The sequence below is a fragment of the Nilaparvata lugens genome, chromosome 1, assembly GCF_014356525.2.
Source record: "Nilaparvata lugens isolate BPH chromosome 1, ASM1435652v1, whole genome shotgun sequence".
In the NCBI taxonomy this organism is placed as follows: domain Eukaryota; kingdom Metazoa; phylum Arthropoda; class Insecta; order Hemiptera; family Delphacidae; genus Nilaparvata; species Nilaparvata lugens.
In genome coordinates, this window is record NC_052504.1 from 84664954 (window position 1) to 84688750 (window position 23797).

General features: G+C 34.6%; 1 protein-coding gene across 1 annotated transcript; it reads right to left on the reverse strand.

Moving 5' to 3' along the window:
* Positions 1–442: 442 nt before the first annotated feature.
* LOC111059124 lies at positions 443–23797 on the reverse strand. The gene is made up of 6 exons (XM_039419069.1): positions 23659–23797; positions 8011–8214; positions 5496–7199; positions 4246–4416; positions 3325–3446; positions 443–1747 (listed from the first exon to the last, which is right to left on the reverse strand). The coding sequence occupies exons 2-6, from the start codon at positions 8207–8209 to the stop codon at positions 1517–1519; spliced, it is 2427 nt and encodes an 808-aa protein (XP_039275003.1). The 5' UTR covers positions 8210–8214; positions 23659–23797; the 3' UTR covers positions 443–1516.

The window sequence follows — 23797 nt, forward strand, 5'->3', positions numbered from 1 at the left end:
TTATCGATTAGTGCAATAAATCACATATCCAAATGGATCCAATTAATTTGGCATTGCATTGAAACAAGGATAAATTGATAAATTATTATTATTATATAACAATCTGAATAGCCTAGAAATTCAACAGAAAACACTTCATGGAAGCCAAAATAAAATCATCTACATTTTTTTACTGTATTATAATCCTTCATCGATCTTTATGATTCATTTCATTAGGGATTTTACACATCAGTTATTATAATAAACTAATCATAAAAATACTTGAATTCTTGAACATTCATTTTTATCGAATTTTCAGGATGGTAACATTATTCTATTAGACAGGTTGTCCTGTTGTATGTAACAATTATTCAACTTTCATAAAATATAACATTTAATAAGTCAGACTCATTATTAACACATTTTCACAGATTACAAGCGTAATTTTCCTGATGAGTGTTTGTTAATATTTGGTTATCTATTGAAAAAATTCAGAAGTAAGATCTGAGTATTTATGGATAAAACTATCCCTTTTTAGTTGTTACTAACAATATCAATGTGTTAGCCATTCATTTATCTATATTGTTGGTCCTATGAGATTCATTGTTTTGCATTTTTACAACCTTGTTCGTGTTTGTAAACACACAATAATAATATTGTTTCTCCCAAATAATAAGAGGGAATTATTCCAGAAACAATAAATTCTACTATTTTATTCCAAATGCTGTACAACGGCATTATTATTGTTGAGTTGCGTTTGCACACCGAATTCTAGTTACACAATTTCTTAATGTCTTTCTTTTGAACAAAACTAATTACAATAGTTATTTATTGTAGATACAAATAAATTTTTTCAACAAATTCCTTTGAGATTTCCCATAATACAAATCCCTTTTCTCTTGAACAACTGACTGCAATAACTCTTCATAGATAGATATAGTTTCATAACATGTTCTTGTCTTTTGGATATAATCACCCTCCTCACACACAGACTCGTTCTTGGTGAGGAGTACTATTTTTTAAATTATTGTAAAGTTTACATTTCAAATGTTTGTAACATGTTGCTTTTTGAGAATAAAAACTTTTTCATTCATTATAATAAGTTGATCATTTGGACACACCCATACTATTATTTAACAAATCCTTTTGCTTTGAGACATATTTATCTTGAACATCAGATTACAATATTATTATTTTGAGATAAATTAAAACTTTTCCTCACATTTCTTTATATTTAATTTCCTTTTTTTCAACAATATAACTGATACAATACACTTATTTTTTAAAGATACACACAATATTTTCTCCAACAACGGTTGAATACCGACTTGCATCAGAGATACAGTCTCGTTGACTCGAATTAAGCATTACATGGTAACATTGAATAAGTTGTTTCAACATGGATAGATAGGGGTGGGGGTGGGGGTAGAGTAGACGGCTGTATGGACTAGAGTGTGTCAGCGCACACAATTGGGTGACATCGATTATTATTATAGTATATTATAATCTATTATTGTGTTGTTGATGAGCTTGCTGCTTATCGGCGACGTCGGACTGTGAGGAAGGGTGCCAGACAGGGGTTGTTGCAGGCGGCGTCCATTGCTGCTTCGGCTGCGACGCCCCTCTGACGTCGCGACTCCATGCCAGCCATCATGCGGTTCGCCGAGTGGAGGCACGCCGCGCTTCTGCCGCAGACCGGCTCAATCTGGTTCATAAACGCCATGTCGCACTCGTCAGGGTCCGGGCGCCGAGATCGCGTGCTATGGCCCTGTTCGAACAGTAATTATTTACTTTTCTCTTTTCTTCATTCTCAGAAATGAATCAATGATGAGGATTTTTTTATATTATTATACTATTTTCGATTTGCAACGGTCACCAGCGGGCAAAGTTTATTCTTTTGCTGGTGATGCCATATATAATACGTAAAGAGATATTTATGATTTTGTATTATTATTTTTCTTATTTTTAAGTTAACACTTGTATTTTGTTTAAATTTATTGTTCATCATATTTGATTTGCTCTTTATTCGTGATTGTTGTTTTTTTTAAATGGCGAAATAAATGATTTGATTAAATGATTAAATCGGAAATTGAGTCGTCAGTAAGTTGGAAATCGAGCTCTTCGAAGGTACTCGTATGTAAGCACTTCGAAAGTTGTAGCACGGAGGAAAGAACACGATTATTCATTAGGAGGTTATTTTTTTCTGAGGTTGGTTTTTTTCTGTGGTTACATTTTGAGCTCATAGCTCTTCGTGCTATAGCACGCTGCACACATGGACAACAGTAGCTTCCACTATTAGTGTAAAACGCCATCACACGAAGACACCAGCCTCGTAGGTACAACAGACGAAATTTCAGCATACGCCACTAAATTCAGGTCTAGTTGACGTCAATATTGTCCCTGTGTGCAGCGTGCTTAAGTGAGTGAAAAGCGTATAAAAGATGATTTTTTATGGAATCTCAATTTATGTCCTTTTTCATACATTATTCATTACAAAATTAACCACATCATTTTAAAACCCTTTCCTATGAAATAGTTTTAGCTTTATATTAAAAAAATTAAAATATCTTTCCAAAGCTAATCAAGAACACTTATCATTTCAGACCGGGTGTAACAGAGAAATTTCAAGTTTATCCTCAAAACTTTAATTGATCAGAAGGCAGCTAATTTACACAAGCAGTAAACTGATCAATGAAATACCGTTTGACTTGGATTTCAAAATTAGTAAAAAGAGCGTCAATGAGTGGATTTAGAGGGAATATTTTCTTAACCTTAAAAAAAGCAATTTAATTCTAATTATTTTATTTTCATTTTATAGTCTTTTCTCTGCACAATATTTTTTTATTACTCTACTATTCTAAAGTTTCTACTGTAATTATTAGTTAAATTTAACCTAAATTTCCTGCATTATTTCGAAATATTATGTTTTTCTTTTACTGTTTTGCAACTCTCACCAGCGGGCAAAGATTTTCTTTTTGCTGGTGATGACTAGATTTTATATTTTATTTTATTTAAGTATTTATGTATTCGAGTATTTAGGTTTATTTAATTATATTTGTAATGATATGTCATATTATAAAGTGTTTGTAATATGTCTTGAATATTCTAATTGGCAATATACTTTCATTTTCACACTATACCACATCACATCTTAGTCATGCAAAAATTTTGTAGAATATAACTCCTCCACAATAAGTACCTACCTATAATCTCTACGTTTTCCATTATTTTTTACTTTTCACAGCCGGAAAGTTTTAACAGAATTTTGAAAGCCAAATCTGCAATCATTAGTTTTGTGAGCAGATATGAAATTGTGCTATTTTATGTTTGATAGGAAATACTTACACATATTGTACAGGTTTGATGGAGCGTGCAGAGAGGAAGGAAGAGCTCCTCCATGTCGCCCGACAAAATGCTGATCTGCCGGCAATGGCCCACGATCTCATCCAGAATTGGGCATGAGTCAACTGCAATTATTGATCAATTTTATAATACAGTATACTACAGAATAGATAAGTCATTAGTTTTTTCATATCAATGGAAATTTGAACACCACAGAGACATCACAGTGTATCGAGTAATTATTGATTCTGTATTGATTGATTGATACAATAAGTACATCATCAAAATAATAGGGAGAAAAAATAAGACAACCTTGTGCTATTCCACTCCCAAATTTAGATAAGGTTAAACATAGTCCCAAATAGGTTGTCTTGTTGTTGTTGAATTTTCAGTCCTTAATTATTTTCACAGCGTAGATTTTTACATTTATAGATACTTCAAAACCAAACATAGAAGAAATATTTCAATATTACAATAAACAAATGCATCTCTGGTATAATATTACAAATTCCAGTCCAAATTACTGACTCTCAGGCTTATGCTAAAAGTGTGTTGATGATTATTAAGGTGTATTTAGAGCTACACCCAAGGAATTACTTACACTGGTGTAGATTTCTGACTAATTTTACATTACGGTATATCAGGTGTCATTTTCATTTATCATACATTTTACGCACTTCATAATCCAACATTTCACCAATAATGTCTCAGAGGATAATATATTGAAATATATCATCTTTCTCGAAAATAGGATAATGGATTTGTCCATGTGGAACCATTTGATAGCAACATATTTCATAATAATATGAACTAAGTCAATGATTGATGAGAGAGTAGATATCGAATCAATTATAAAGTCAATTTATGTTTAGAATAAACACGAAAATATGAATAATAAAGTTGAAATTTAAATGATTATTGTACCTTTCTGTGGATAGTATCTGCCGAGAGGCACTGAATGGAGGAGAGGCTTCTCTATTGGCAGGTAGTTTTTCTCCATATCTTCTTGATAGATTTTCTCAAATTTCTTCTCCTTCTTTCCTGTGTCAGCCTTCTCTTTCTTCACCGCCACTCGTTTTGACGCCTCCTCCTTAGCTGTAAAGGTTGAAATTTCAAATAGTAATTAATAATTTTTAATATTTCATCAATTTTAAAGGGTACTATAATTCTATTTTATAAATACAAGAAAGTAGCCCTGAATTCATACATTTAAAAAAATTATAAATAATATCACGGTCAAAGTTGTTTGCACAGTTTTGCAGATGAAAACTCATTGATTGATAGAGTACTAAGTTTTAGAAAAAATACCGGTAATAACCTCAATAAAAATGTGATGAATTATTATTGATATTCAGACCAATAACCCTAAATTATATTTTTATCGTGATAAGTTATTCATAATTGAACCTTGTACATACATTGGATTCATACCAATGGCGTTGCGAATGGGGGGGGGGTTCAGGTTACAATCCCCCTCCCCATGAGCCCAAATATCCATCATCCAAAATACACTATATATATATATATATATACAAATGACCTCAAATAATTAAACTCAATAAAACTCTAATATTGTTTTCTGAACGTTGAAAACTATTGAATTCATTCAAATTATTTGCAATTGGCTACCCTACCAGAAAAGCAATCCCATTGATAATATTTTGAATGAAACCGTCTCATTAATGCCTAAATGTGTGTAATCCAAATGTCCATAAAACAACTACATAAAGACACTTCACTTGAATGGGCTACTTTTTTACAAATTAATAAGAGCAATATGAAAACTTTTAAATAATAGAGGGTACTAAAAGTTTTCATATAGTTCTTATTAACTACATAAAGTTATATATTTACAATAACAGTACCATACTACACAGGAAGGATAATGGATGCAATTATGGCAGTAGTAATGAGATATTTTTTCTAAAAGACTCTACTTTCAAGTCCTATATAAGGTTCAATTGACTATTTTCTTTTCATGCGAATAAATACGAGAACTGTATTTAAAGTTTATGACTTGTTTTTCCCGTCCAAGGTTTTTCATTATAATTTGAACTATAAAAAAGCTTGATTATTGATTTTTTTAACAGTTCTTCTAATTTCTTTATCAAGTCTGGAAATTTTAATATGTTACTATTTTGTTTATGAGGAGAAGTAAATAATAGATTACTTACGAGCATCAGAAGAGGGAGGCGGTGTGGAGGATTGCTGGTTGGTTGGTTGGAAGCTGGTGAATGTGAATTGGATGTCATGCGGCGACTGCTTGTGCTGCTGGTCACCATTGATGCTTGACTTGAATTCTCCGAGCGCCCGGCGCATCTTCTCCAAGCTGTAGGCGGCCGCCAGCTGCGACATGACGCGTTCCTTGACCTTGTGCATCTGCGCCTCGTCCCCCGTTGCCAGGCCCTGGTTGGCCCCCGTGTACTTGAGCGCTTCATCCACTATCAGGTCCTCCATCGCCCTCAGCTTCCCGTCGATGTCATCCGGGATCTCATTCTTCGCCTCCATCTCCGCATCCCTCAGAGATTGCGCCTTCATCTTCTTCGGACCCGAGTAAGCTTTCAGGTATTGGTTCAACAGCCAATCGTCGTCGAAACTATCAGTGGCCGACTTCTTACGCCTCCTGTCGATGCCGAAGTACTCAGACCAGTCGACCGACTTCTTCCTCACCTCTACGGGTCTCGCATCGTTGTCCATCGGGTTGGTCTCCTCTTTCTGCCCGGCCACCTCCTTGTCTCTCCGGTGCACTGAATGCATACTCTTCTCATCCTTCTTCTCTTTTTTCTCTGGAAACAACTCAGATCCCTTCTTCTTTTGTTCAGGTTTGGGGTTGTCTGTTGTGGCAGACGAATTTTGCTCTTTCTGTTCGGCAGCCTTGTGGTGACCTTCACCAGAAGCTGAGAATATATTGTCCAATTCCTGGGCGACCTCCGGATCGGTAGTACCGGCGTTGTTGGGTGTTTGGTGTGTTAGTGCAGCTTTATTCTGGGGGCCAGAAGATGACTTGAGCGAGCGCTTGGTGACTGGGAAACGTTTTGCTATACCTTTGTATGAAAACCGGTCGTCAAATCCACCAATAGCTGGGTACCGTTTCCTGTAGACACGGGGACCCGGCTCCATCAGCAGCCTACTCACATCTTCGTCGTCATCCTCTCCCGGTGCGTCCTCGTTTCTCATCGCTTCCAGAGCGTCACGATCACCAGACAGGAATTTCAAAGCATGGAAGAAGCCGTCGCTTTGAGGTGTGTCGATTCGCTGGTCACTGCGCTTGTACCAGGCTGATGGGTAGTTGAAGAAATCGTAGCCACCGTTGTGGTCGGACCGTTTCCTGTCTCGATTTTCACCTCGACCCAGGTACTCAATAAGGTCTTCAACGTCACCGTCTCCAATATCTTCAGGGTCGAACTCGTTGTTGGAGCCAGCCTTGTACTTGTGGTAGACGTAGTTGAGGAGTCTGAGATAGGAGTCGGGGTCGGTGGAGTCTGGGAGTTGTTCTGGTTCGCGGTCAAGGCCGCCGTAGTTGCGAACTAGAGCGAGGGCGTTTCGCATGCGGGAAGGACCCCTCATCCGTTCGCCAGGTTCCGCGTCGGCCATCTGCCATGAGTCGGGCTCTTCCCGTTCGCGGAAAACGGACGACCGTTTGTAGCCGTTGGGCAACCGGTGAGCCAGAAGTCGGCTGTTGTCCGGCTCGTCTCCGATGAAGTCGGATGTGAGTCGCTCGAGTTCTCTCTCAGTGATGCGGGGGAGGTGGTTGTTGGCCAATGCTTCATGAGCGCCCAACTCAGTGCTGGGCAGAGCGATCGGCTCGAAAATCCCTGCTGTGTGTGGTGCCACTGATTTTTGGTAGCCGTAGCCTATGTCTTCAGGTTGGCCATACTCTGAAATGGAAAAATAATATCATTTTTCAATGTGAGGATTTTGTATAGGGTGAAACGAACAATATATAACATTATATATTCAACATTTTATATTTAACATTAAATTATCAATAGGATTTAGTCTATTATCAAGAGAAAAAAATCAAATAAAAAAACTGAATTTCAGTATTTGTAAATATCTTCAATTTAGTATTTTCCAATGATTCTGATATGCTGTGAAATTCATGAATTCATATTCTTAAAAATATACCTCTTATATGAATCCAAATAGATGTCAGTTTACTAGTGCTATTTTTTCAATACCGTAGGCTGTTTGTTGAGAAATGGAGATGGTTTATTCACAATCCCAAAACTATTCTTGCAATCAGATAGCCTATTATAACGATTAATGAGGCTACTGGAATGTGAAAAATTCATAGTATCCCTATTTTTCTAAAAATAGATGATAGTTTGAGAAATAGAGTGCGAAACATAGCTTATATAAGTTGAATAAGTTGAATAAGCATATAAGTTGAATTGTATTCCAAGTTGAGTTTTCATCATTTTGTGAACGATTTTCACCATAAAAAATGAACAGAGTTCGTGAAATAATTGCGAAAGAACAGGTGGAATTATTCTTTTTTATTATCAACATGTAGCCTTTGTTATAAAATGAACGAGGTTATCTTTTTGTAAAAAATAAATTATGTCTGTGAAATATCAATAACAATTTTTGCAAAAACCAGGCTCAATAACTATAAAGCTTATATTTATAGCTTTAAATATCATAGTTAAAGTATAAAATGTAAGGGGATGTGTGGCGTTTCCTAACCTTGATTCTCGAAATAGGGTAGCTCGTCGTTGATCTGGGAGGTGCGGGGTTGTCCAATGTAGTATGGTGGTGCGGCGGACATGTCCTGGTGACGACGGGTGACCGCCTCAAGGGCCCCCCTCAAGCTGTCGTCCTGGCGCTGTGCCCGGCTCACCGACAGCCAGCACAGCAACAGTATCCCACATCGCTTCATTATCATTTCTCCTGCAAAAACGTTCTTATCTTAGTCTCAAATACTTCAATTATGTCTTCAAATAATCAAAATAATACCATATTTCAAATTATTAGGTAATAGCACAGAGGAAATTAGAATAAGAAGATATCCCATGGTATACATAGGTCGTTTATGTTCCAAATTTCAAGCTGGTTTTTTGTTAACTCAATTCAATTCAATAATTACTTATTGTCATATTATACAGTGCACAAGAATACATACATGATAGATGTTTTTAGGCTATAGGACCAAAAACCTGTTTACAAAAAATATATTGCATTATCAACCAAGAATATTTTATTGCTTGGTTATTCAAAATTCGCAAGTTTTGTAGAAAATTTGTAATTACTATTAAGGTGAAATAAATAGTATATTTCGCACCTAGGGCCGAAAATGAGACTTTTCCGGCTAGAAAAGATTGAGAGCCGGAAAAACATTTTTGCCCATGGTGAGAACGTTATTTTTCGCCACACAGAAAAATAAAAAATATAAATATGAGAATAATTGTTTATTAGGCACTTCCAAAACCAAAACAGGAAGGTCACAGCTCTAACAAATCTGAGGTAATCTGAATATCAGGAAATTGTCCAAGTATTTTTATTTTTATTCTGATTTGTCTAAATAACCTAAAAGATTATGTTCAATAAGTAAGAGGTTGAGTTTATACTTTTTATTCTTCCAAATGACAATAAGATGATATTATTATAAATGTTTTGATTCTTGAATAATAAACACAAACAATGAAAAGTTTTTTGATCAGCTGTTTTAGCACACTTGAAATTTGGCCAATCTAAATGTCAACGTCAACAATGCTTGTTGTTGACTTCGGAAGTCTAGGTTAGAAGTTCTATCCTACTCTGAAAATCGAATTTGAATAGTTTATAATATATATCTTATCTGTATTTTATTCATCCAAATAAAATGATAGTATCTTATTGCAGAATACTTATTCAATTCTAGAAGCATAAACTGATTCCGTTTCATAAACCATTTTGTAAACACGTTCACATCAAATCAGAATCAGCTGACTTCAAGGTTATTTTACAGTCCTAGGGCCGTAAAACTTTTACCGGCCTGGTCAGAAAACAAATGAGACTTTTCTGGCTCGAAATCGGTTTTCAAGTCCGAGGCCGTAGGCCGAGGACTAGAAAAGATTGAGAGCCGGAAAAACATTTTTGCCCATGGTGAGAACGTTATTTTTCGCCACACAGAAAAATAAACAATATATATATTAGAATAATTGTCTATTATAAGCAAAAGTGGAAGGTCATTGCTCTAGCAAATCTTAGGTAATCTGAATATCAGGAAATTGTCCAAGTATTTTTATTTTTTATTCTGATTTGTCTAAATAACCTAAAAGATTATGTTCAATTATGTAAGAGGTTGAATTATACTTTTTATTCTTCCAAATGACAATAAGATGATATTATTATAAATTTTTGATTCTTGAATAATAAACACAAATAATAAAAAGTTTTTTGATCAGCTGTTTTAGCACACTTGAAATTGGCCAATCTGGATGTCAACAATGCTTGTTGTCGTCGACTTCGGGAGTTTAGGTTAGAAGTTCTAAAATCGAATTAATACTCTGAATAGTTTATAATACGGTATATATCTTATCTGTTTTTCATTCATCCAAATAAAATGATAGTATCTTATTGCAGAATACTTATTCAATTCTAGAAGCATAAACTGATTCCATTTTGTGAACACGTTCACATCAAATCAGAATCAGCTGACTTCAAGGTTATTTTACAGCCCTAGGGCCGTAAAACTTTTACCGGCCTGGTCAGAAAACAATCATTTTCGGCCTCCATATGACGCACGAAAACCAGCTCATTACATCCAAGTGGAGCGAAAAAGATATTGTCAATTCCACATAATTTATTTGAGTCCAAACCAGTTTTGATGCACTTGGTGGTAGACTACCACTGATGATGATGCCAAGTGCATCGAAACTAGTTTGGACTCAAATAAATTAAGTGGAATTGGCAATATTTTTTCATTTCACCTTAATATGGAGAAATTCCAGAACATCTCTGTGCCAAGTGTTAATTTTTAATTCCGTTATGCAACTCAAACCGAAGGATATCGACTGCTGTCTATTATTACTGTTTTGGCTGGATGAGAGTGTAAGGATGGTGGTGTATGCAGTATGGTGTATGGTGAATACAGTAGTGTATGATAGCGCTACCAGCGTCACATTATAGCTTCAGTAAAAAACTACTGAGACTATCGGCTTGAGTTAACAATGAAATCTGGAGCTTAAACGACCTATACCATGGAATATATTTTCATGCTATATTTTCTCTATGGTAATAGGCTACTTGAATAACCTTCTGAACATTTTTTTGTTTCATCCACAATTTCTATTGTGGATAACTTATAGATCCAATAGAAACTATCTCTATCTATTTATTTATTTATTCATTAATACGTGCAATATAATTCTCAACTATGAATGAATGGGAAAGGAACAACAGGCTTAAAGCCCAAAACTATTCCTTTCCCAAATTTAGATAGAAATTGTCCAAAAATATTGTACAATATAAATATTTGTGGATTTAAATAGTTACTGTAATTGTTTAATTAAGTAAGTAGTAGATTATAGCACTAAGAAAAAAATCAAGAAAATGTTCAAATTTTGTAGTAGGCCTACAAATGGTAAAGTATTTCATTGAAATTACAGAGAAGTATGATTATTTTATGTTTCTCTTCTATTGAAATCACCAATGAAGAGAACTACTATAACTACATACGAGAAATGAGTAGGCCTGATTATAGTTAGATACTGTTCAAATGACTAGAAGTTTGAGTAAAGTCTTCTTTTTAATGTTTGTCATCTCATCACCATTCGCATTTTCAAAGTAATAGTCAAATCCTTCGCTCGCTTTGTTCATTTACATCTAGTTGCAAACAAAACTGCTTGTTTCTCGTGAGAATTATTTCCATATTCAATGTCCTTCTGAAGGGCAAACGAAATTTGAATAAGCTGGACAATAATCAAGCATCATTCGATCGCTGCCACTTTTTCTTGAAAATATTTTATTTATTCAATCAAGTACATTCACAGAAGGTCTGTTGAAAATTAGGATAGTAAAATATTTGTTTTCTTTATTCAATCAAGCACATTCACAGATAGTCCGTTAAGAACTGGAATATAAAAAAAATTTCTTGAATATATTCCTCATTCAATCAAGCTCATTCACAGATAGACTGTTAGGAATTGGAATACGATCTTGGCTGTGATGAAGGAGTGAGAATAGCTTCAGGCTCTCAATAAGTGAGATGGAATTTTATGCGGCGGCAATATTGGATCGTTAACTTCCCTGAAGGAATCTTGGAAATGGGTTCGCTCTTCTCTGTGCAACTTGTTGAAAGTACGAACTCAGTTAGCACTCTCTCAAATCTACAAAATTTTATGAATAGCCTGTTCTTCAATTATAAAATTTCATTTTTTTAATTAACTTATTTTTGTTATGAATGTAGCATACCGTATTGAAATGTTTTTATCTTTTTGTTATTCTCGTAGATCAAGTAGATTTAAAATGTGCTTTCTCTGCTATAATTATATTTATTCAAATAACACATCAAATTGGAGATTATTCTATCATTTACAAACCTGATATAGTATTTTTTTAATATTTAGAAACATTATACTATTTTTTATCCACAATATCAAAATATTCCGCAAATCCTTTCATGTTCTTATATACCATGAAATGATTCGAGGATGCTTCATACTCCTAATGTATGATGTGAAATAACAGAATATTGATCTACTTTGTTGCAAAAAAACTAATTTGTTGTTGAAGCTGTCATATCTAATGTTCCTGCACTATTTCATATTATTCAAACTTCTCATCAGACAATGATAAATGAATGAATTCTGATCATGTTACTACCGGTATTAATAATAAATTATGTTGACACCATTAAAGTGATTAATTAATATACGGTATTGTGTTCAGTACGGTATTAGTTTTCAGGGAAACATATTATTCAACTCACTAAGTAGCTTTATATTAAATTGTTTTTCATGTGATTGAATGACTTTAGAGTCTATATATCATCTATTTATCGTCTATATATCCTCATATAACATAAAAATACAGTGACTATTCTACAATCCTTGTGTTTTGGTGAGTAGCCTATACAAAAAAGCCTAGTTTATACCTCTAAGAATATTCACCTTACTGCTCCTTGGAGCTCAATTTAAACAACTGGTTGTAGCAGTTCAAAACAACTCGCTACTGTACTATTGGGCTGATGAGAACAAAATTGGATTTTTTCTATCTAGGCAGTTGATGAGCAGGAGTGATTATAGGAGGAGAAATACAATGTAGAAGGAAAAGCTCGGGTGAAGCAAGCTCTCATATTGTAGACGATCGATCTCAGTCATGTCCAATTCACCATTAATCTCCCGAATTATCTCCAGTTCTTCTGTCGTCTACTGTTGTTTACTTCAGAGGCGTATGTATTGCCATCTTTGTCTTTCCCCCATTTTCCTCACAACATTTCTCTTCAATGCTTTCTGAAAGCCTGAAACTGATGGGGCACTCTACCACTTGGAAAATGACACTCAACACTGTTGGTGGTCCGAAATTTCATTCCTTAAACTTATTTCATTTCTTCTAACGATGAAATGTGCCGCCGGTATAAATGCAGTACCTATTATATAAAAATTTCAAAAAATAAAAGAACCCTTTTTCAATTTTATTTTATTTTTTACGACACGTTTCTATATATAATGTCATTTTCAAAACATGTCGTGAGAAATAAAATAAAGTTGAAAAAACGGTACTTTGATTTTTCAATTTTTACATAAATACGATTATCTCGCCTTACCAAGAAAGTAAATAATGCAGGGTTATATTTGGGCCTTGGAGAGTTGAAAATACCAGCTCATATATCCCAATGCAATCTTGAGCGTCATCTGAACATAGCTTTAATTGAATAATTTAGAATCATCCATTGTCAGGCTCATTTCTACAAAATAGGTATTGTTCAATTCGGGTATTGAAGAAGAACCACGTGAGCATATTATCATACATTTCGAGAATAATACTAACGTCTTTGCAGTAGGCTCAATCCATATATGAGAGATGATACATCCAGGAATAAGGAATGAGAGATATTTATCTATATAAATAAAAATCGAGCCTCAAATTTTGACATTCAATAACTTTTTTGTGTGTGCACCGAATTTGATGATTTTTTCAGTTGTGTTCGTTATGTATTCAGGACCAGGTTTATGGCCTATCAAATTTATAATCCGACTTCAGGACTTTTTCCTACGGTCCTTCAATGTTTACATGTAATCCATATGGGAGAAGATTTGTGGGCTGGCCACACACAGAAATAAAAATCAGCTGTTATAATTATTGCGTCATCCAACAGCCTTCGGTAGATAGTAGACAAGAGTGTGTGTTGCTCTATAACCGCCCATGTATTTTATTCCAAACATCCCAATTAAAAACAAAATGACTATTATTCTGTGTGTAACCATCCAGCAGTGCGGCCTCAGGTTAAAGACTTACATGCGCTGAAGACATTGCTTTATTTCGAATAATTGTGATGTCTTTGGTGTTTAGAATTAATTGATTTTTAGTAAATTATTTAATTTGCAGTTAGAAAATTATCTATGTGAATAAAATCAATTAAAATTGATAATAAATGGATAATAGCATCAGCTATTCAAAACCAAATAAGCAAGAAGCACCTGGATGCAAAATGCCGCATCGCACCTCCTCAGGTGTGCATCCAGCTAAAGTTTGTCATGAGATGCATTAAACTATTTGGTGGTACGAAGTTCGCCGGGCCAGCTAGTTCTCAATAAATTTCAGCTAATTTGAACAGAAAGAGAATACATTGGTTCTTATGGGATTGTTCACATACGAGAGTATTGACAGATTGAAGAAAAGGTGCTGTGATCACTCCATAAAGTAATCAATGATACGACGGTATTCACTTCCTGCTCAACAAAGCAGAAATTTATTGGAAAGGTGGATTTTGGAGAATGAAATAAGAGATTCTAATCTGATATTCATTAATATTTGCTTTCACCATCCATCCTGAAAAATTTCTGACTAAGGAAAGAAATGATTCAGTAGAACTTTATTAAAAGTATGAAGACATTTCCGAAAACTTACAAGTTTCATAATAGTTTAATTGAAAATATTTTCTCGTTTATTCAGATAAGCTTGTGATGATGTAACAAAATTCGATAGAGGGGATACGATTATAGAACCCTATCCGTCTCATTCTGATTGTGTAATAGAATCTTGCTTGTGAAAATGTTTTGTTTGGTTTCTGCACAACTTCAACTTTTCCATGAATGCGCAGTAAGAAGCCTCTCATAATCAGCAAACCTTTATTAATCAGCAATCATTTGTTAGTGAAGAATCAAATCATGACAAAGGTGTTTGATAAGTGGGTAAATATATACAATACGCCTTTGAAGCTTGAAATTAATAGAAAAAATCTTGATAATTCAGCTGAAATGATTTAAAATTGAATCATCTTTCAATGAAAAACAAGTTCAAATTAGCAATATTGCCTTTCAGTTACTACAGGTATGGTACCGTACGAATACCAATTTGAAGATATTAAATGGAAAATCAAAATACTTTACAAAATATTAGTCTATGAACCAAAGCATATCAGACTCAAAACTAACCAGATGGCTCTTCTTAGGCTTGAAATGAATCAATCTCAATTATATAAGGCACTTCATTTTGCCTTGACAAAGATGAGTCATTGTAATATTAGAAATGAATGCATTCAGCAAGCTAGATTATGATTTAGGCTGTTAAGTGGTCATTAGTGATCTCTGGTCTCATTTCAACCAAATCGACGCCTGAATAAATTATATTATGATAGCTGCACAAATGTCTTTGGATGAAGCTGTTAGGACTAGGTCTTCTAATATGAAAAGAGATTTTGAAAAATGGAAACTATTCACCTAAATTAACAGAATTAAGTAACTAAAAGATTGAATCAACATCAAGGTTTCAATTCAATTCAGTTTATTTCCAAAAACATAATACACGAATAAGAAATACAATATACAACATATTTTGGAATCTCCCTACTAGACTATCCATCTGTGTGTAGGGGGGGAGTTCCACTTTATACATAATAAGCTTAATCTGCTCATAGAAGTAAATAATAGAGAATACACTTATATTATGGATGTATTATTAATATTCTGATTACAAAATAGATAATATATGTGCTGATGTATATTAAGAATGAGTATGTAGGAATATGTATGTAGGAATAAGTATACTTAATACCTTGATTGATAAAAGAATAAATAAAGAAGAAATAACAATATTTTTTTTAAGACCGCAGTGGCAGGGATTCCAGAAATTCTCAGAAGAGAGAATGAAAAAAAAGCATAAACCAGAAGGCAAAACAGTCAAATCGGTTATATCAATGATAAAATAAATACCAATCAATTGTCTGGAAACCTTGAAGTCGTGTTGGTCACCAAGCATAACGAGATTGGAGTAGTTCTTCTGAAGCTTCCCAACCAATCTGGTACAGCCACCTGTCCACCCTCTTCCTAAACACTACCAAACTAAATGCCTCTGCTTCCCTAATCACCCCTGGCACATTTCTGTACAAGACATGGGCCAGGTATGAAGGATTTGTCAATTCAGAGCCGTGAGTCAGCTGAGGTATCTCAAAGCTGTAATTGGATCTGTGGCGAGTTGAGTAGCTATGGTTAACTGTTTCTCCCAGAAGTTCAGTTTTGTATTTTTTGATGTGGATCAACAAGGATTTAATAAAAAGTTGTCTAACATTCAGTACGGGAAATTCGATAAACAATTGTCTTGTTGGGTATCTAAAGTCTCTCTTTAAAATTGTTTTTATAATTGATCTTTGGGTGACTGCGAGAAGCTCAATGACTGAGGAGGAAGCCCCTCCCCAAGCTAGAATTCCATATAGTATTATAGATTGGACATAGGCAAAGTAAACTACTTTGCACTGATCCACACTCAGAACATTACTAAGCTCTGAAAATGCGTGAAGCAGCTTTCTGAGCCTATTCTTAGCACACTGGACATGTTGTACCCAACTCATCTTGGAATCCAAGACAACGCCCAGGTATTTGTAATGATCAACGCGCTCAATCATACTACAATTACATCCAGCAGACCTGGGATTATTACAAGAATGCATCGTTAGTATTAGAGAGCCTGGATCAGCTTGATTTCTTGTAACTATTGGCATAAACTTCGTTTTTTCCACATTTACTGTAAGGCTATTGTGATCAAACCAGTTCTTTATTTTTGACAAATCAATTGAAGCACTCATGTAGGCCTCCTCCCAAGTGCTCCCAGTAGACACTAGTGCTGTGTCATCAGCAAACAGATACAACTCACCTTCAACTACTAATTTTGACAGATTGTTGATATAGATTAGGAATAGCAGTGGCCCAAGGGTGCTTCCCTGGACTACCCCATACTCAACATTCTCTTTATCACTATTTTCACCATTTATGCAAACTGATTGCTGTCGATTGTGAAAGTAACTCTTAAACCATCGGAGAGAGATATTTTTTATCCCCAATGATACAAGTTTTTTTATTAAAATTCTCCTGTCAACTGTATCAAAGGCTTTTGCCAAGTCCAAAAAGGTTATCAGTACTTTTCTTCTTGATTTAATACTACTTGAGATAGCCCTAGACATATTGAAAAGAGTATCAGATGTATTTTTGGACTTTTGAAAACCATACTGTGAGTTGGAGATGAGATTGTACTCGTTTAAATACTTAGTCAGTTGTATTTTTATACACTTTTCGATTATTTTAGATAATGTTGCCAACAAAGAAATAGGTCTGTAATTGGAGAATATGCCTTTGGGGCCTGATTTATAAATAGGTATTACTCTGGCTGTTTTGAGAGCGCAAGGAAAGTGTCCAACCAGAATGCTTAAATTGACTATATGTAGGATAGGATGTATTAATATGTCAATATTGTTTTTAATCACTCTAGTAGGGATTCCATCACAACCTGGAGCTGATCGCCCTTTCAAACTCTTCACTACCTCCTCCAATTCCTGCCTTGAGACCGGTTGCAGTTGAAATTCAGAGTCCGCAGCATGTTCATCATCTCTCACTACTGGTGCATCCTGGGTTATTATAGAATTTGCTAGGTTTGTCCCAACTTTGGCAAAATATTGATTAAATTGGTTGGCAATTTCTTTAGTTTTTTGAGAGTCGATGACTTCACCAGGGCGGGAGAATGCACTAACGGGGAATGATTTACTATTATCTATACGACCTGAGATTTCGTTTATAACCGACCAAAATTTTCTAGGGTTACCAGTCGCTTCTTCAACTTTGTTTTTGTAATAGTTATACTTGGCTCGCTTGATTGCTGAATGTAGCATATTTCTATATTGAGTAAACTCATTTCTAAGGAGATAGTTAAATGGTTGTCTATTGAGTTTTTTTCTGAGTTTATCACGATGTCGAATAGAATTTACTAGTCCAGCAGTTATCCATGGTTTGAGTTGAGTATTTCTAGATGAAACTTTTACTTCATGTGATTTTTCGGCAATTATGTTTTGTACCGATTCAATGAAAATATCTGTTGCATTGTCAACGTTGTTTTGTTCAATGACTCTATTCCAATTGTGACTAGAAAGTGTTTTCCTCACCTTTTTCCAGTCTGTTTTAATAATGACTCTATCTGTATTAGGCGGCTTATGAGTTTTTGTCGATAAATATTCAAGCAAATAGCATAGTGATCGGTAACCGAGGACTGCAGAATAACAGAAGATGCATTGAAGAAACGCGGAAGCTTGACAAAAAAGTGGTCAATACAGGTTCCGCTGGCCGGCCGTGTAACCTTGTCAATACAGGGCACAAATCCTTCGTCACTCAAAATATCGATATAATGCTCCTCAACAGAGCCAGGGGCAACATTCAACGTATCGCAATTGAAATCACCTGCCAGAATTCGGACGACACCTGGCGATTGTTCATTGCAATATACGTTTAACGCGTTTATGAATGTAGTTAGATTAGTGCTGGGGCTGCGGTAGACAGCTAGAATTTCGCATGCCGCCCCCGCCCAGGTAAAGGTGAGAGAGAGACAGGTGGCCAGACCGCCCAGTACCAGTTCATTGCAAGTGACTGGAAGTCCTTCATCGATGTAGACCACCAACCCATCGCTCTGGTTCAGATTATTGAATGATCTAAAAGAATGGTAACCTGAAATGTTAATTGGATGGCTGTCGTCGTTAAGCCATGCCTCAGTTAATATTATGCAGTTAAACTTATGCCCTAATCCCTGTAATACTGTTAAAAATTCGTCAAAGTTACGTCTATAACTACGTATGTTCTGATGAATGACCGAGAAGCCCATGCCACTGCCGTTTCCCATAGAATCTATATTACTAAATTTACCATGAAAGTCAAATATATCAGCACACTCTGTGCATCTTATTAGAGATACATCAAGTTCATCAAACGATTCTCTTATCATCCACCTTCTAGTGCCTTATGATCAGCATCCCAACGTGACAGCCGTTATTTATAGTAATTATTATAGTAAAAATGTAACTATTTCGTTTCACTAATTTAACATGTTAAAGCAGGAGAGGAAGAAAAGCGTTACTACTATTTTTATGTTTTTCTTTTAGATGACAATAACCCATAGATGAAAAGAAAATTATGTTGAACAAAATAGAGTGAAGGCTTGAATAGGTCAGCGGTCTGATAAAATAAAGCCCAAGCACAGATTGCAAACTTGACTCTGAAGCAATTTCAAGGTGCAATGCAAGATGCATTGCACAACAGAGACTAAGTTCGACTATGTTAATTAGTTTTAAAATATCAAAATTTAAAATTTTTAGTTTAGGCATTAGTTTTGAAGTGTAAATTGGACTTTTTGAAGTGAAAAGTGGAATCTAACCTCCTTTTTGGAGACTTTTATTTGTAAAAAATTTGGGAGAAGACAGTTTTGGGCTATGCCTGTTGTCTTTTCCCAATCATATTTTAATTATGATTGTGATTGTGAATAAAATAATTAAAATAAAATGTTTACCTATTCATAACAACGTAAACAATCATAATTTCAGCTATGACCTATGTTAAGATAAACAAATTACGATGCATAAGTTTAAGACAAGTTTGGTATTATATATGTGTGGCATAGAAAAAAAAAATATGTATAGCCTATCAGAAACTAATGGCATTACGATATTATTCATGGTTATTAATTCATCCATTTGTGGAATTTGAACCTACAATATTGGTGAAACACAGTAAGCTTAGTAATCTTAATTGAGCTGTGGTAGCACCAGTGAGGATAGAAAGAGAGAGCTACTCTCTGGGTAGCACCAGTAAGTGCTTACATTGCTATTCATTCATTCACACAATGATATGATATTTACATCCTAACTAAGCGTTTTATAATCAAGTCACCAACTATATAACAGCAGTGTGAGAGCGTTCAACTGCAGGCTACACATGAATATATATATATATATATATATATATTATATATATATATATATATATATATATATATATACATATACACATACATATATACACACATACATACATATAAGCTGCATATGCTGTATTTGTATTATTGAAGCTAAATTGCCTACTGGGCTCAGAATTACTTTGAGTAATTCTACTGTAGGAACGTGGGAAACTATTCATGAGAGATTGATATAAATATTGTATCTGTCTGCCATAGATAGTTGGCGCTACACTTCTTGATGATAGTATAAAGAGGAATATCGACAATAATGCAATTACTATGACCTAGAATTGTGTGAATATTGCGAACATTGGAAAATTGAAGGTCCCTTATAAGATCATAATATCGTATATTTTAGTAAATTCAAGTTCGGAAAAACAAACCACGTCTGGTTCCGTATCTTCTCCAATCTACGATTCTCAGATTGCCGCTATTTAGTAGTCGCAACAACTAAGTAGAAACAACTCACTTCATTCAAAAGTAGCTTTTCTATATCAATGTACTTATAGTGTAGCCTAATAACTGGGTGATTCACTTCTATTTTGTTATAAAAAATGTCATAGAGTTGAAGATATTAAGATGATTATAGATATTAGAATATATATATATATAATAATTAGACTATCAGATAAAACCTAGATATTTGAGTCATAACTTGAAGGATGAAAAAAAAACAAATAGAGTCCTTATCTTAGGTGAGAGTTTAACATAATCCAAAGTCCAGTCCCAGTTTAATTGTATAGAAATTATAATTGTTGTACTCATCCTCAGCCCGAGGCGTCGACGCTGACGTTGACCGACTCATCTGTCGTGAAGTTCTCCATCTGCTGAATAGTTTTGATCAGCGTGATTGGTGCTCCGGACTCTGCAGACTTCTTGACGTATATTCTGCAATCCCTTGTCCATGCAGCTGCAAGTTTTTTCTCGCGGACGAGACGTTTCGCGTTTCCCAGGATGAATTTGTTGATTGGGGAAAGATGCTCGTTGACGTACACAGAGGTTGGGGGCCAGTTGATGGATAGCGAAGCAGCTGTCAGTTTCTTGCGATTGGCCCGTGCAGCTCCTATCCACGAAGACTTGTAGTCTCTAGATATGAACTTGACAATTATAGGTGGATTGGGACGTTCGTTAGTCACGCCTAAGCGGTGCACGGTTGAAATAAAGTTTATGTTGTAGTTGACATCAATAACGGCAGCGATTCTGACCAACAAACCATACAAATCTTCACCTCGGTTGTACGGAACACCTGTAATTTCTATGTTGTCTTTTCTGCTAAACTGTTCCATATCTTTGATTTTGTCATCAAGAAGATGAACAGTCTTTTTCAGCTTGTCATTTTCTTCCCTAATTTTCAAAAACTCCGACTTATGTGATTCATTATCAGATGCAAGCAGTGCGAGAGTGTCCTGCATTTTGGTGATAGCGCTATTGACACCTACTAGTTCATTCTTAATGTCAGTTACATTAGTGGCCACTCCACCAATCTGCTTTTCCATGTTTGTCCGCATACTGGCTATGGACGCAAGGATTGCGTCTTTAGATTGTGATAACGGCGAATCACTGTGGCTGGAATCAGACGAGTCTTCACCCAAACAAGAGTTGCATTTCCACGTATCCTTATCGAGTTTCGTGAAGTCAACTTTAACACATTTTATATGGAAAGTTGATTTACAGGTTGAGCACGTAAGCCTATCTTTTTGATGTTTGATTTTGTTTGCACACTTGGAACAAGACCCCATCGTAGAAGTTGTTTGTATATTCTGATAGTCACTGACCACTATACACGCTTAATAATAATAAAAAATAGATCACGATTCAACTTTTAGTATAAACACTCGTTATATGAGTACATGATAACGTATTACAACGACCGGCACGCCAGGCTGGAGACCCAGGCTAGAGCGAACCGATAACGATGTTCACTCATCGGCGTCTCGACTAGAACTGAAATCGGGAACTGAAGGTTCTAGGAAATCGAAACATACCTTATTAATTAAAAATAATATTCAATTTGTGTGAGATATTTCAAGTGATTTGTATACAGTAAATAAGTTTTTTTGTAAGTTGTAGAAATTGATTAAATATAATTAGATTCATTACCGTATATTTATTTATTTATTTTTTCAACGGTACACACCAATTACAACAATCAAAAAGCACAAAAAAGAAGCATATAAAATAAGAATAATAATAATAATAATACTAATAAGCATAATTATAACCTAATAATAAGCATAATAACAAGCATAACAATAACAAGCTAAGTTAAAGAGGATTGGCTAGTGCCCCCTAAGTATACATATTACATAATGAAGCTAAATTTTAAAGCAAAGCAATGAAGGTAAAGCATCCATTTCATGGATGAGATTTGATTTTGAAAATTGAGAATTGATTTTGTACGAATTTTTTATAGGGTTTTCACCGAATTGCATCAATTAAATAGAAAAATGTTTTTCAAGTTCTTATTCACCAGTAGGTACGAGAAAAGTACGAAATTCAATCTTCAACTTTCAAGAAATTTTTAGATTAAATTTATCATCATCAATGTCTACTCATATTCACAAAAATTAACATTTCATTTTATATACTGTTTGTATTGTGAATAAAAAATTTTGATTTGTTTTTTGATTTGTTTTTATACAGTAATGTTGCTTTAAAGCTTTTTGGAAGAATATGACAAAGAACCTACAGTAACATCAACTGTTGATAGAATAATTTCCAATATAGGCTACCCTGATGAGAACTAGTATGAAGCATCATCACTCCTTTTTAAATTGATTGAATGGTAGCAAAAATAGCCAATCTATTGCAGGATAGTATAGAATTTCTTTTTTTTCAAATGAAGATGGTTTTGAAATAAATTAAGACAATTCCAACCCATTCAAGAAAATGAATTGTATAAATTTAAATTATGCTCGAAATCAAAAAAATGATGTTCTTATAGTCCTCGATCCTCTACTAAAATTGTATCATGTTTATCATTCAATTAGTATAGAACTATAAACCAATCAATATTCTTGTTCAAATAAGATACTTGATACTAGTGGGTTAGCTCTAAAAAAAACAATGCTTTAATTTTCATTTTCAATTTTAGTATTCCAATTTTTAGTTTTTGCTTATTTCTATTTGAAATACACGAAAACAACAGCATAATACTATGTATTGCCATTTCTATATCAACTGTATTTTTTCTATTTTCCTATATATTAAAAGACAGAAAATTACTCTTCTTGCATCAGATTGGTAATAATAATGAGCCAGAATCATTCACTTAACATTATCTACATCCTATAACTTGTAGAAATATCAATTTGAATGAATGCTTTCAACAATAATATGATACCTCACACATGATAGGAGTTGAAAGCTTCAATCAATATTACAGACAAAACTCTTCAAGCCATTGACATTGAACATCCTTGAACTGCGCAATTGAATAACAACACTTTTATCCCTATTAGCACAAAACGCTGTTTTTCAATTAAAATATTATTAATGTAAATTGTTTGGAGATGTAGATTAATCATTGACAAGGTTTAAGTAACTCAAATATGAGCTGTAGTCGGTATATTTTTATTGTTCAAGTAGGTGGTGATTCACCCACCAATTTTCAAGTGTCTCCAAATTATGTCCTTTTCGACATCATATTAACAACAAATTTGTTCAATATCGAATGATGTTTTTGTACGATTGGAATGAAATAAATATAGTGTGGTAGGTAGAAATAGTGAAAACCAGTCAAGGGTTGATGTTGACTAGGGCTCTGATATGTGTGTTGTTTCTCAACAGGTACAATGTAGGAAAGATCGATTGCTGATTGGGTAGTTTTAGACAAACAATGTTTTATTGAGATGATTCGCAGCTGTGTGGAAGCATGCTTGGTGAAGCGATACGAATGATGAGGAAGAAGGTAGCACTGGTTACCTTAAACAGTCATCGGTGGAGGAAAATTCAGGAAAAGTGCCGGAAGTGCTGTGCGAGTGATGGCGTTGTAATGGCGACGCTTTTCCAGAGCAGGTGCTTGATGTGGTGCCGATCAATAGCGTCGACTCCTCCTCCTCCT

Bases quoted from the DNA above. Each gene is read 5' to 3' on its own strand.
- LOC111059124 (XM_039419069.1), bottom strand. From the start codon at position 8,209: ATGATAATGAAGCGATGTGGGATACTGTTGCTGTGCTGGCTGTCGGTG. The intron at 3,447-4,245 runs GTACAATAATCA...CAATAATTGCAG, and splicing joins CAGATACTATCCACAGAAAG to TTGACTCATGCCCAATTCTG. The intron at 1,748-3,324 runs GTAAGTATTTCC...CTGTTCGAACAG, and splicing joins ATCAAACCTGTACAATATGT to GGCCATAGCACGCGATCTCG.